Source organism: Pyrus communis, chromosome 1, assembly GCF_963583255.1.
Source record: "Pyrus communis chromosome 1, drPyrComm1.1, whole genome shotgun sequence".
NCBI classification, from domain to species: Eukaryota; Viridiplantae; Streptophyta; class Magnoliopsida; order Rosales; family Rosaceae; genus Pyrus; species Pyrus communis.
In genome coordinates this window covers 11,895,558-11,908,553 of record NC_084803.1, presented here as the reverse complement: position 1 = coordinate 11,908,553, position 12,996 = coordinate 11,895,558, and the positions used below count along the sequence as shown (strand labels likewise).

Here is a 12,996-nt window from a genome sequence, read left to right as displayed (position 1 = left end):
AAAGTTTCGATGACCAGATAATGTGACAATTTGCTCTCTTTGCATGAGCTGGAGCATCCATATCCCAAGCAATGCATGCTTGAATTCCCGCCGACTTACCCCTATTGATTTTTTTTTTTCCCTGAAAAAATCTCGAGTGAATCCTTTTTCTTAATAGATAGCAATTTTTTTCCTTTGCTAATTTGGTTGGAATTTTAATTTGATGACAACATTAATTTCATCCGACCAACAAGCTAACGGCCAATCTTGCTCCACTACATTCATGAGATTCTACAGTTTAGGGAGCAATGCAATCATTTTTCATTAAGGATCTTTTCCGGCCCTCTTTCACGAAGTTTCTCACTGTTCGGCCATGTTCAGGATATTTCTTATTACAAAGGTCTTTGGTTCAAGGAAAATCTAGAATTTCTTCTACATGCTTTACTTGGGGATTGTAATCGTATAAATAGTTGATTTTTCTTTATGTTTATATGGGAAGCAGTAGGTTGCATTAGTGACAATCTGGGATATTACGTTTATTCTGGCTCGCCTAATCCATTAAGACATGAGCTAAATTTTGTAATCTTTTTTGTTTTTTTGGAAGATATTATCTACACTACATAAGAGGGGAATGGGCTAGCAATAATGTAGTTAAATTCGTTTTTGACGAGAATCAAACCTACGATCTCTCACTTACATAGTAGAGATGAACACCACTAGACCGTAATACTAAATGACAATCCTGATTTTATTGTTACTTACAATACATCGTTTTACTTAAGCGATTAGATCCTTTTTAATTACGTTTGCAAACTAAAGTTTTCAAGGTCTGGATAGCTGTTGCTGTGTGTTAAACATTGCATGACCGACCCTCAACCACCTTTGAGTTGCCTTGCAAATTACGACGTAAATGGTCCAGATTACACGTGATGGCCAGGCGTATGATATGTGAGGCACCCCTGGCACAGCTTTCCCTCTGTGTACGAACACATGGTGCACATGCTGGTCGATTTAGACCGTCGAATTTTGATGGATTTATTGCCTTTATTGTTCGTGGTCCTTAATATTTATTGGCCAGGGCAAGTAACTCTCTCTCTCTAATAGCGAGTAAACTCTAAAAATTCTTGCAGGACCATTTTTGTCATGTCGTTAGATTAAATGAATGAATGAATGAGTAGTCTTATATTTAAGGAGAAATTAGGTTCTCATCCTTTTTATTCTTACTCTATTGATTAAAATCTTATACCTTTTTAACTTTTGATCAATGTCCTTAGGTTTTAATGAATGTCATTATTTCAATAATAAAATACTAGCATATGGGCACATACAAAATGTGTGAGAATTTTTTTTTTTTTTTTTTTTTTTTTTTTTTGAAATAGAAGGACAGAGGAAGAGATTGTGATAGAGAATGTGGGAGTGGGAATTTTTTTTTTTTAAAGTAGAGATATATTAGGATTACATGTAGGTGAGGCCTTGGAAAAAAAAAACAATAAAATTTGGTTGTCTGAAATTATATTTCTACCCCATATTTCTTATTCATGTTCTGTTTTAATTAAACGGTTAAAATGGTAATTTCATAAGATTTTGATTGACAATGAGTGTTTTATTAATTAGTAGAGATTTACATGTCAAGATAATTAAATTTTATTACTAAATATATTCATTTAATGTTAGAAACGTTACGTTTGGTACATTTATATTTATGACTAAACTTTGTATCTTATATTTCTATTTTTAGTTTGTACACAGTTTTAATTTGCAATCTTTTTTTTTTTTATTTTTTTTTTATTTTTTTATTTTTATTTTTTAATTTGTATCATTTTTCTTTACAGTTTCAAATTGTACCCATATGTTCCCATATTTTTAAAATTTTTATTTGTACTCATAATTTTTTTTCCCATTTTATTTGTGCCTATAATTTATTTATAATGTACCCATGTATCTTTAAAAATGTACCACTTGTTATATGTAAAATGTACGCATTGTTTTCTATATAAAATGTACCAATTTTTTTTAATATAAAACTTTCCCATTTTTTGTATAAAATGAACCCACATTTTTTAAATTTATAACTACATACACCATTGTACTCATATAATTATATAGGTACATTTTTTACTGTAAATCTATTTAATTTTTTTTAATCTAAAATGTATCCATTGTTGTTTATATAAAATGTACACATTGTTTTCTATATAAAATGTACCAATTTTTTTTAATATAAAACTTTCCCAATTTTTGTATAAAATGAACCCACATTTTTTAAATTTATAACTACATACACCATTGTACTCATATAATTATATGGGTACATTTTTTTTAAATATTTTTATGGGTTACATATTAAAACACTTTACTTTTGGAATAATGTTGAAATTGTACCCCATAGATAATTATATATGGCGAATGTACGGGTACATTCTTTTGACATGTGACAACTATTTTATCATTCATAACAATGTTTTCTTTTGGTCAAATTCATAACAATGTTGCATACATTTTTTTGGCACTTTTTAACACTGTTTCCAATTGATTGATACATATATATATATATATATATATATGCAAACATGTACTTAACATCTATTAATATACATTTTCAAAGGGAATTATATTGCTCTATTGATTTTTTATTCAATTAAAATTTTGAAAAAATTTCCATATTATTTGTTTGCCCTTTTTTTTATAGCTCATTAGATGTGAGATTTTAAACACCATAAAATCTCAAGTTTTATTGTTGACATGGAAATATATTAATATTAATATGTTAAGGTGTACAAAATCAAAGAACTTTGATCAAAAATTAAAAATTACTAAGGTTTTAATCAATGAATATATGGTTAGAGACCGCATCTAAAATTTCCTTATATTTAATTAAATTACTAAATTTAGTAAACCCTAAAAAAATATGCGATAAGCAAATCTGGTAAGGCCACCAGAAGTTGGCATGAAAACGGATCTAAATTTGTGAGAGTAGTCACTTTATTACGTAGATGAAAGGGGCAAGACATGCAGGCGCGAGGGCGTGTGAGTAGGAACAGGACGACTTGTCAGAGGCATGAGGGAATTTCGAGATGGACATGACTGCTACTACCCGATCGATCGTCCCTTCTACAATTTCGCACGCTACATATTCATTATATATATATATGTTTGCAATTGCATATATAACTGTACATACCTTATATTTTATGGAGGTGAATTATCTGCCATTTCATGCTTTTCTTATCCTTTTTTGTTTGTGTGATCACGGTTAAATCATATTCATATTTTATATTCCTATTACTTTTTGTTTTATTATTTTTATAAAAAATTAATATAAAATATTGATATGATTTAACCGTGATCACATATCACAAGAAAGTATAAAGAGAGTATGAAAATGGAAAAACAGACAATCCATCCCCATACTTTACTAGCTAAAGTTCTTCTCTTGAACTACCTACCTAGCTATACATACGTCGATTATGGACCACCACTTGCAACTTGTCGTCTTCAATCATTCCACTGAGCCCATCCATCGATCCCCATACATAGCTTTACATGTTCAATGGGATTCCAAAGTTGAAATATCACACTGACCCTCCACTTTCCCCGTCGATGAAAGCTCTCTCTCCAGACCTCTTATCAGGGTCGGTCCAGATCTAGTACGAGCAGGGCGATCGTTAGATGTTCAAAAAAATTGCGATCATCAAAATTATTAAGATGATATATTTATATATATTTTTATAAGAGTATAAATTTATAAAATTTGGTTTAATGACAAAGAAATTTAACTAGAATTGGTTGTTTTGTTGTTTAAAATTATTAAGGAGGTATTGGGTTCAAAACATCATTTGTGCTTATTTATATTCCAATTTTTACAAATTTCTTTTCATAACAATATAAATTTATAAAATTTGGCTAAATGATCAAGAAGTTTAGTTAGAAGCAATGGTTTTTGTTGTTTAAAATTAATAAGAGATCCTAAGTTTGAAATGCTATGTGCATGTTTATTTGTTTGGTTGTTAATTTATTTACTACCTAGTAGCTATATGTGTTGCTATTTTTAAACATCCGTTAAAATTCAAGTCTAATCTTCAACAAAGAGTAACGCGTAGACTAAATTTTTAGACCAAATTTGCAAATAATATTACGTGCCATCAAAAGGTTTAATTTATTGTTCATTCATTACTTATACATATCCTTAAAGACTCGAAAAAATTATTATTTTTTTAGTTTTATATTGACGAAGTTAGTAAATAAGAAAAAATACCTCACGATTTATACAAAAACACTTTAAAAGTTCAAATGTAAAACAAAACTCATAATCTATCTAATTGTAAGCCCGAAGTTTTTTGGTTTTCTTATCTCGATATAAAATAAATTTGTTATTCCGTGTTTCAAAATTATTGAGATTAAAATGTTTTTATAAATATAATTTTATCGATGTCTTACGTGTGAAAATAAATAATCTTTTATATGAAATGAGTGCACATTTTTTAGCATCGCCCTGGGCCTCAAAAATCTTTGAACTGGCCCTACCTCTTTTAACGTCTGCTAAGAAATTCTTACATGCAACAGGTGTATATAATGTTTTTATACGTTGCTTAGGGTTAGTATTATATAATAGCTTATACAATCATAACTGACAGTAACATCATCAACATGCACCGATTCAAAGGCTAATTATACGGTGCTTAGGGTTGGTAGCCCCATGAGAATGACGGTTTGTACACCCTTCACAATTATATATGTGTTGATATCAACCGCATGGGAAGATAGGATCTGAAACAGTGCTACAAGATCATTACCCCATCAACTATAGTTCAAATTGGTTTGAGTAAGCGATACGTTTTCTCAATGTACAACACTTGCTTTCAAAGCCGCCGGCCTTGTACGTAAAACCAATATTGTCATTATCAATTTCTCTCTGTCACTACACATACACAAGATCAAGGTCCGGAAGAGTGTGTGAAAGTGTTTCTGTCAGCTTATGAAAGCTATACAGCCCCACTTAAAATGCCTCCCAATCTATATGTTAAAAGTGAGATAGCACTTTAATAGTGTCATGAAGTTTGTACACTAGGAGAAATTTCTATAGGTATTGTTATATTTTGAGTGGTATAATAATATCATGTAAAAGTGTTTTAGATACTCGGAAAAATTACTCGTATACTTATCAATTGAAAACTGATGATCACACATAAATTTAGACACAACAAGCCCGCAGGTTGAATTCTTTTCTATATTCCTCATGACCCCTAGCTGTAAGAGTTTAGAGAGAGATAGCAGTAAAAAGATGGTTCTTTTTTCTTAATTACTGTGCGTATTTTGTTTCAAAAGAGCATGCATATGACTAAAGAGAGCTGCAGACTTACTTAAAGGAGAGAGTCCATGCTTAACCCACTTCGTTACTTTTTCCAGTGGCACATAGTTTGCCCCCATCTTCTTGGAATCGAAGTGGATCCAAGCGAATCTTCCCTTGGCTTTGAACCAAGAAAGAACAAAATTCCCATGCATTTTGGATTCCATATTGCTAGGGTTCCAACTTGGTTCATTCATGACTCATGAGATAGTTTGGAAAGATGTGATATTTGTTGGGTTCCACCAAAGTTTTAGTGGAGAGATCCAAGATTCTGCCATATCAGTGCACCATTTGGACCTCATTTTTCTAGCACTTTTTTTCTTCATTATAAACAATGCAAAACCCAGACATCAAATCACTTGCTACAAGCCACCATAACATGTTTACATGGTGCTGGACTCGCATTGTTTTAGTACAAGATATGTTTAGTTATAAAGGTTGCCAAGAAGAACAAAACACTGGCAAATGTGGAATGAATAATACTTCATTTTTCTGCTCCTAGACAAAGTGAGGTGTTGGGGAAAATCATAAATGTCATTTTATTTTTAAACTTTCCAATACAAATCATTTTCACACTTCTTTATATATAGAAAGTTTTCTTTTTACAAAAGTAACATTTCATGTGGAAAGATATTAACGGTGGAAAAAAAATGTTTTGTTTTTCTTTTTTGAAGAAAATGTTTTTTTTAGTCTTAATTTTTTAATCTTCTTCGTGTAAATGACGGTTATGCATATAATCAACAATATTAACCTCATGTAAAAGTAAAAAACAATTTATTAGTACATTATTAAGTTTAACGCTAATAAACTAAATCTTAGTCTATCATTTCTTTGCATGATGTAGGAAGAGGTCCTAAATTCGATTTCCACCACCCCAATTTTTAATAGATTGTCAAACACCGAATCATCGTGTACAGCTCAAGTTATTTGGGCTAGTGTTACTGTAACCAACAAAAGTTTTTGGGCTAATGTTTCTGTAACCAACAAAATGAGATGAGATGCCCGGTCCATTAAACAAATTGGGTTGTCATATTAGAACAGAAACACCATACTATGTTAAGCCCATCAATCTTTTTGTTGTCTTGGTCAAATGGCCTATAATCTGAAGTTACAGCTTACAACTCTGAAAATTCAACCCATATTCGTCCCGCCAGATTTCCATGTTTGTATATGTTATCGGGTGGGAAATTCCAAATCAGATCCTTCCAACATTATGGAAGAGAAAAATAGACCAGTACAAAATGACCATTGGTAATGCCTTTATGAATATGAATGATTGCAACCGTGTTCTGCATAAAGAATTAGACCAAAAATAGGTAAATTAGGCTTCACTGAGCGATGTTAACAAGTGCAATATTTATGACATTATTGTGGAGAATATATGTTATTCATTTAGAGCCAGAATCACTGTTAGTCTTATTCCGAATTAAAGGTTAGGGTCTGTTTGAAAATGTTCACCCCAGAAAACATTTCTACTGATAAACTCATGTTATGATAACCTTGTTGATGATTTTCCAAAAGACACTAAACGGTGTTGTTAAAATCCAGTTTTGAGTTACTCATCCAATCGTTGCCATGGCACTTTTAATTATATGAACATGTTCAAGCTCTTCTAACAGCAGTGTCAAACGAGCTTTCGCGGAGTGTTAAAGTCTTTAGTCAAACTAGAAAAGTGGAAAATAATTGCAGAGAAATGGAAGAATAGAGATTCATTGTCAGCATATGTTTTCCCACTACCCTTTGCATTTTCTTTTATAAAGCAACAAGTTAAAATTTGGGTTACCCAAATCAATCCAATTCAGTATGATGCTAAAATACTAAAACATTGAAGAAATATATAATCAGAATTGCAAGTCAAATTCATTAGTATAAATCAAAGAAGAATGAATCAAGAAATCAGATTATTCACAATTTCAGAGAGAGATTGTCACACACACAAACAAATGCCAACCATAAACTAACATAAGAATGTAAAGTGCAAGAACTGATCAGAGGTTCAAACACAAGTGGAATGATTTAATTTCTAGGACTTTGTTTTCCAGCTCTAAAATTTCCAAAAGTTTGTTTAGGACCTCACAGACCTCGGCCTCAGGCTTGAATTGATGCTGCGTGCCGGAGTTGCTGCTGTCGGGGCAAAAAACTCCGAATACATTTCCATGAAAAACTTGTCCACAATTTCTAAATAGGCAGGACAAGTGAGTCTAGAATAATAATGAAGAACCTCTTCGATGTCCAAAACATGATCCACATTGCTCATGTCCAACATCTCCAACTCCTTCAGCTTATGTTCCAGCAAACAACCCGTTCCCACCGCCCTTGATTCCTTCACAAAAGTTTCAATCTTTGCAGGAGGAGTACTTGCAGCTGCAGGGTGTGCATTGAGTGGTCGTGGAGATAAGCTTGCAGGGTTTTGAACATGATCTTTATGAAGATGTTGTGGTTTGGTAGGTGTGGAGAGAAGTGTCTTCTTGTTCGATGATCCCCTGATGTTTTCGATTTTCGCATCCCATTGGTCCGTGAAGTCGGTATACAACTTGTCCAAGTCTTTGTATGCTGTGGCGTGGAGATGATTCATGTTGTCAACCGCAGAAATAGAAGTAGAAGCATAGGGAAAAGGGTTGTTGTAGTGAGTAGGGGATTTTGGGAGCTTTTCGTAGTCTCCTGCGGAGAAGAAGTTCTTCAAGTTCCCAAGGGTTTTCTGGAAGAACTTCTTGGTGTGGGAAATGGAGCTTCTAAGCAACATTGGTGGCAACTTTTGGTGTGCTTCGATGGAAGTGGGAGTTGTTGGTCCTTCTCTATGACAAATTTGAAGAGAGAGAGAGGGAGATTTGTCTTTCAGTACTTTTGGCTTCTTGCAAGTGATGATCTCAGTGAAGAAGGAAGGGTTTCTTCATACAGATAATAGAATCATAGGAGCCATGGAAGTCGTTTAACTTTCTGTGGAGAAAGGGAAGTCCTCCTCTCTTTGGGTTTTCCCTTTATGTTTCTTTGTCTCCACACGCTCCCCCACCCTCTCTCTCTCTCTCTCTCTCTCTCTCTCTCTCTCTCTCTACGTGATCAACGATAATGGTTTATATGATGAGGAAACGACAGATGTATTGAAGCTTAAGGTGGTGACTCTTGTTTTTTGTACAAAAAGATTATTTCTTTGCTTTTACTTTAGAAGTTGGAGTTGGTATGTATCCGCTTTAGGAGAATGAAAGGAGCGGGGTGGTTGTTGGACCAATTCTCTCCTCTAGCTAATTTGATTGGTACTTGATTCTCTTTAACTTTCCTACTTTTGCATACAACGAAATTTTTTGAGGTACCTATAACACTTATATATGATTATCGTAAATACGAACTATAACTACCATTTACCTTAGATAATGACATTGTATCTCCTTTGGTTTCCTATATTTTGTTTCTATAATTGGCTCTTGCAAATGGAAGTTTCCGAATTTATGTACTAGTCAATCTTCACGACCAATTAGGTATGACAGCCACCAATCACTCATCTATCACTCAATTGGAAGGCATTGGATACTTTTCGGTTACTTAGCTGTAATGATGTGGGTTTACCTAGCTTTTATACTTTCGTGGTTGAGTAATGAGTATACTTGTGGTTCTCCAAAAGCACTCTGGAGGTAGGTTTCAATATATAACTATTGATAGACAAAATTCTTAATTTATTTTTTGTAAGCTACGTAATGTGTCAATTAATGGTTGAACTTCTTCTGTAAATCAATAAAAAATGAGTCTAATCATCAACCGTTACATTATGTGGTCTATAAAAGATGATCTAAAATTTGATCTCCTAAGTATTTTCCTTAATTTAGTAGTTGACACACAATAGTCAATTGCACAACACTATTATAGCAATTTTATCAATAACCCCAAACCAAAAGGACTAAAAACTCATCATTAGCTGCATTGGTCAAAATCTCATTGCAAACTGAAGTCCGTTGCCTATATGCACAATGGTCGATTGCACGACACTATTAGTGACCCTTTTTGTTTTTTCGTTGCAGTCTACCACCATTACCTTTGTGCAGATGCAGTCGGCGGTCCAACGCAAAGAGCGTGGAAATGTCTAAAACACATTAGGGTTTGCCATGCAAAAGCAAATTTTGAAAACCCATCAACCCAAAACGCGTTAGGGGTTTGTCATTTTCATATACGAGCAACTTAGACCGAGCAAATGACAAAAGCAATGTAGATCACCCACCGTAGACTGCCATGCCTGCTTGTACGGTTGTTGGTTGAACAGAGAGAGTGAGTACAAAGCGATGCAGCTGGGCGGTGAAAGTGACTGAAGAACGGCTGATCCTCTAGGTCTAGTAGTACAGATGGAGACAGTTACTAGTCTACTGACTTGGTTTGACCATTAACACCATGCCACGTGTCCTAGGGTTGGAACCAGTCTCCCTCAGAACCTAGCCTGCGCTTGCACGGCTCAAGACCCGTGCTGCTTAAGGCTAACCACCACATATGACAAATGACGATACCGAACCCTAAATTTTGTTCCACTTAAACCACTCTCAACCACAAACCCTAAATTCCAAAACGCTAACAACATCTTTCCCTTTTAGATTCTAATTTTTCTGATCATTGCCCAAGTACTGCCAAATTGATTCATTATTTTTTAGGCATATTAGTTGGATAGCACATTATTGCAGGTATGTTATTCTACATTTATATATGCATGTTAAAGCATCCACTTACGTATGTACTTACAATCATATACCCAAAAAAACAAAGATCAAAATCAAGATTGTTGAATTTATCATCAAAATCTGCTTATGACATTTTGATCTTGTAACACCCAATTTTTAATTGTTGGAGCTAGTCATGACTGTTTGTGTTCAAATTTCATGCATGATAGCTTTTGATCCAAAAGTTTTGTTGTATCAAACCTATCTTATTCAACTTCAAAAAGAGATTATTGAGATTGTTTCTACTTTCTATAAGGGCTAAAAGTGTTATTTACAACAACAAAAACAAAAAAACTTGACAATATTTGCTAGAAAAATTCAAAAGTGTTTCTCGGCTATAGAAGTGCTTTTTAGAGAAGTGTCTATCAAATTCAAGTACTTAAAGCTTCTTGAAGGAGTTTCTTCAAGAAACATGTCCGAGCGTTTTTCCTATAAGCACGTCTAAGTGCTATTTTAAGAAATACTTCCAAGTGTTCAATATTAATAACAAAAACGCTTGTAAGTATAAGCCAGCCAGTCTCAAAACGGATAATGTACCCCTTATTCTCATAGTATTTGAAAAACTTCCTCATCGTTGTTAGTCCTTGTGCTCAAACCTGAGTGGGTTATTGACAAAAAACATAACGACATACGGAATTGCAGGGGTTTAAACTGTGGTCCATTCCCTCCTCAAAATCATTCAATTGTCACCTGTCAATTTTGCAGGATGCAGAAATGGTCCAAGTTCTTAATCTCCTTCCACGATCGGTCCAAACCAAAAAGCTCAACTAATTTATCCGAGAATATGTGTGAGACGGAGAGAGGGCACAGGAACCCAAAACATACGATTTCAAAAATCGTTAGCCCAATGGAGAAAATGAGCATGAGGCTCAGTAACCCAAAAAACTGCGACCATTAAAATGCAAATGTAGCCCAATGTAGGAACCACTCAAATGTAAACATCATTGGCATAGTCACACATTCTTTAAAATTGCTTCCAAGTTGGGTGAACAGTAATTGCACACAGGACGGAACCGTTGTTGCAGAGCTCAGCCCTCCAGTCTTATAGGTCATCCAAAAAGTCACGGGAGAAAGAGGAGAAATTTATATGTAACTGGAACACTTGTTACTCGGCGTGTCATCATATATATTATAGTATAAGTAGACGTTAATATTTCTTATATATATGAATTGATAGAAAATATTTTTGAAAATATCATGTTATTCACACATATCATGTTAACTTTCATCTTTTAATTATTTTTAATTTACTCGATATTTAAAAATCAAAATGTGTATAAATCATAATAAAGAGCGTGGAGACAACACCATATTTTCTAAAATAGATCATGAGGTTCGAATTTCCAAGATATCACATTCTACCAAAAGGTCCCCACTTTTGCTTCAAAATCTCTGATCCCTATATTTTCTCCTTCCATTGTGTCTTGTCTTTCGTTTCAATTTTTAGTTCTAGGCAAAACCCATTTGCCCTATTTAGCTTTGAAACGGACGTATCAGTTTTCAAAAGAAAAGCTGCTGCTGCTGCAATTACTGGACATATCAGTTTTTGAGAACCTTTTGGAATGGAATGTGTCCTCACATTCGCTCATGTATCAATTAATTGACAATTCAGTTAACATTATTGCCAAAGTGATACCATTTAGGTAAAGTTCGATCAATTTGAACCACAATAATTTATCTGGTTAATGATTCACATTAACGTACTAGCAACACATACGCGTAATGAGTATTCATTTACTCAAGGTTCTAAAGGATGATAGCCGCTAGGCGGGCGGCGGGTTAGGACTTAGTGGCTAGGTAGGGTCTAGGCAAATTTAAGTAAATCTATTATATTTCGTGTAAATAAATGTTTATATATACCTTAAATATATTTAATTTCATCATAAACTACAAAATAGAATGACATATATATTATAAAGTGTTAGAACATAATGAAAACATGAGGAACAATGATATAATGTGCGTTCATTTAAGTATGCAACAAGTCTCTTACGATTTATTGAAAACAATAAAATGCAAAATGAAAGTTATCTATTTTTTATTTAAGTGAGTCGCCTAGATATTTTTTGTTTAAGTGAGTCGCGATCTAGGCGGGTGGCTAGGCGGTCTAGGCACTTTTTTTTATTTTTCAAACGCTTAGACAATAATCGTGACGGTGGCCAGCCGCCTAGCACTTAGGCAGAGCTATGCAGGAATTTTTAGAACAGTGCATTTACTTAATGCATATAAGAAGACTACTCTTTCGAGTTTTCATGTTTGTTCATAATATAAAGCCATGATTCTAAGTTAGATGCTAACAGCTTAGCAAATTACGGAGATGGGACACTGTTTTGAGTTTTCATGTGTGCTCATATTATGAGTCTGCCAATTGAAACTGATTTAGATCCTCATAACCAAACAACTAACACAAATGAGACACTCTTTCGAGTTTATTTGTTTATTTATTTATTAAGACGCAGACAAATAATTTAAATTTAGATGGTCACAACTTAACAAGTATCGATGTCTTTTGGTATGTTTGAAGCTTAATTTGAATGCTAAAGAATGTTGAAGCTTAATTTGAAAGGAAAGCTAATGAAAAGGGTCTGAAAACTTTGAGTTTTAACGAAAAAGACAAAAATGTGTTGCAAGCGAATAGCACCGAGATTGACTTTTTAAAGTAAAAATATAATTTTTTATTAAAGTAAATAGTACCAGAAACTTTATGTTAAAATTTCTTAATTTAAATGCGGAAGAATGTTGGATAGAATGGGAATGAAGCTATATACTGCAAACCTAAAGCTAGATTTGATGTTAGGGTGGTAGGGTGTGCTATACTGGTTATGTTTTGTCTCTGTTTTCAATATATAATGAAGGAATCAAATTTGATTCTATAAATTAAACAGATGTGGTTTGACAGCACAACAAAAATAGCTTCACCTACTCCCAATAATATATAGTGTCTCTTTGCATAACAAGTTGCAAATATTAAGGGTG

The 12,996-nt window shown here is 33.5% G+C and overlaps 1 protein-coding gene across 1 annotated transcript; it reads right to left on the bottom strand.

The window, feature by feature from the left end:
• Positions 1-7,391: 7,391 nt before the first annotated feature.
• On the bottom strand, positions 7,392-8,069 carry LOC137745392 (uncharacterized). Its single transcript, XM_068485379.1, has one exon. The coding sequence runs from the start codon at positions 8,067-8,069 to the stop codon at positions 7,392-7,394; it is 678 nt and encodes a 225-aa protein (XP_068341480.1).
• Positions 8,070-12,996: the final 4,927 nt, after the last annotated feature.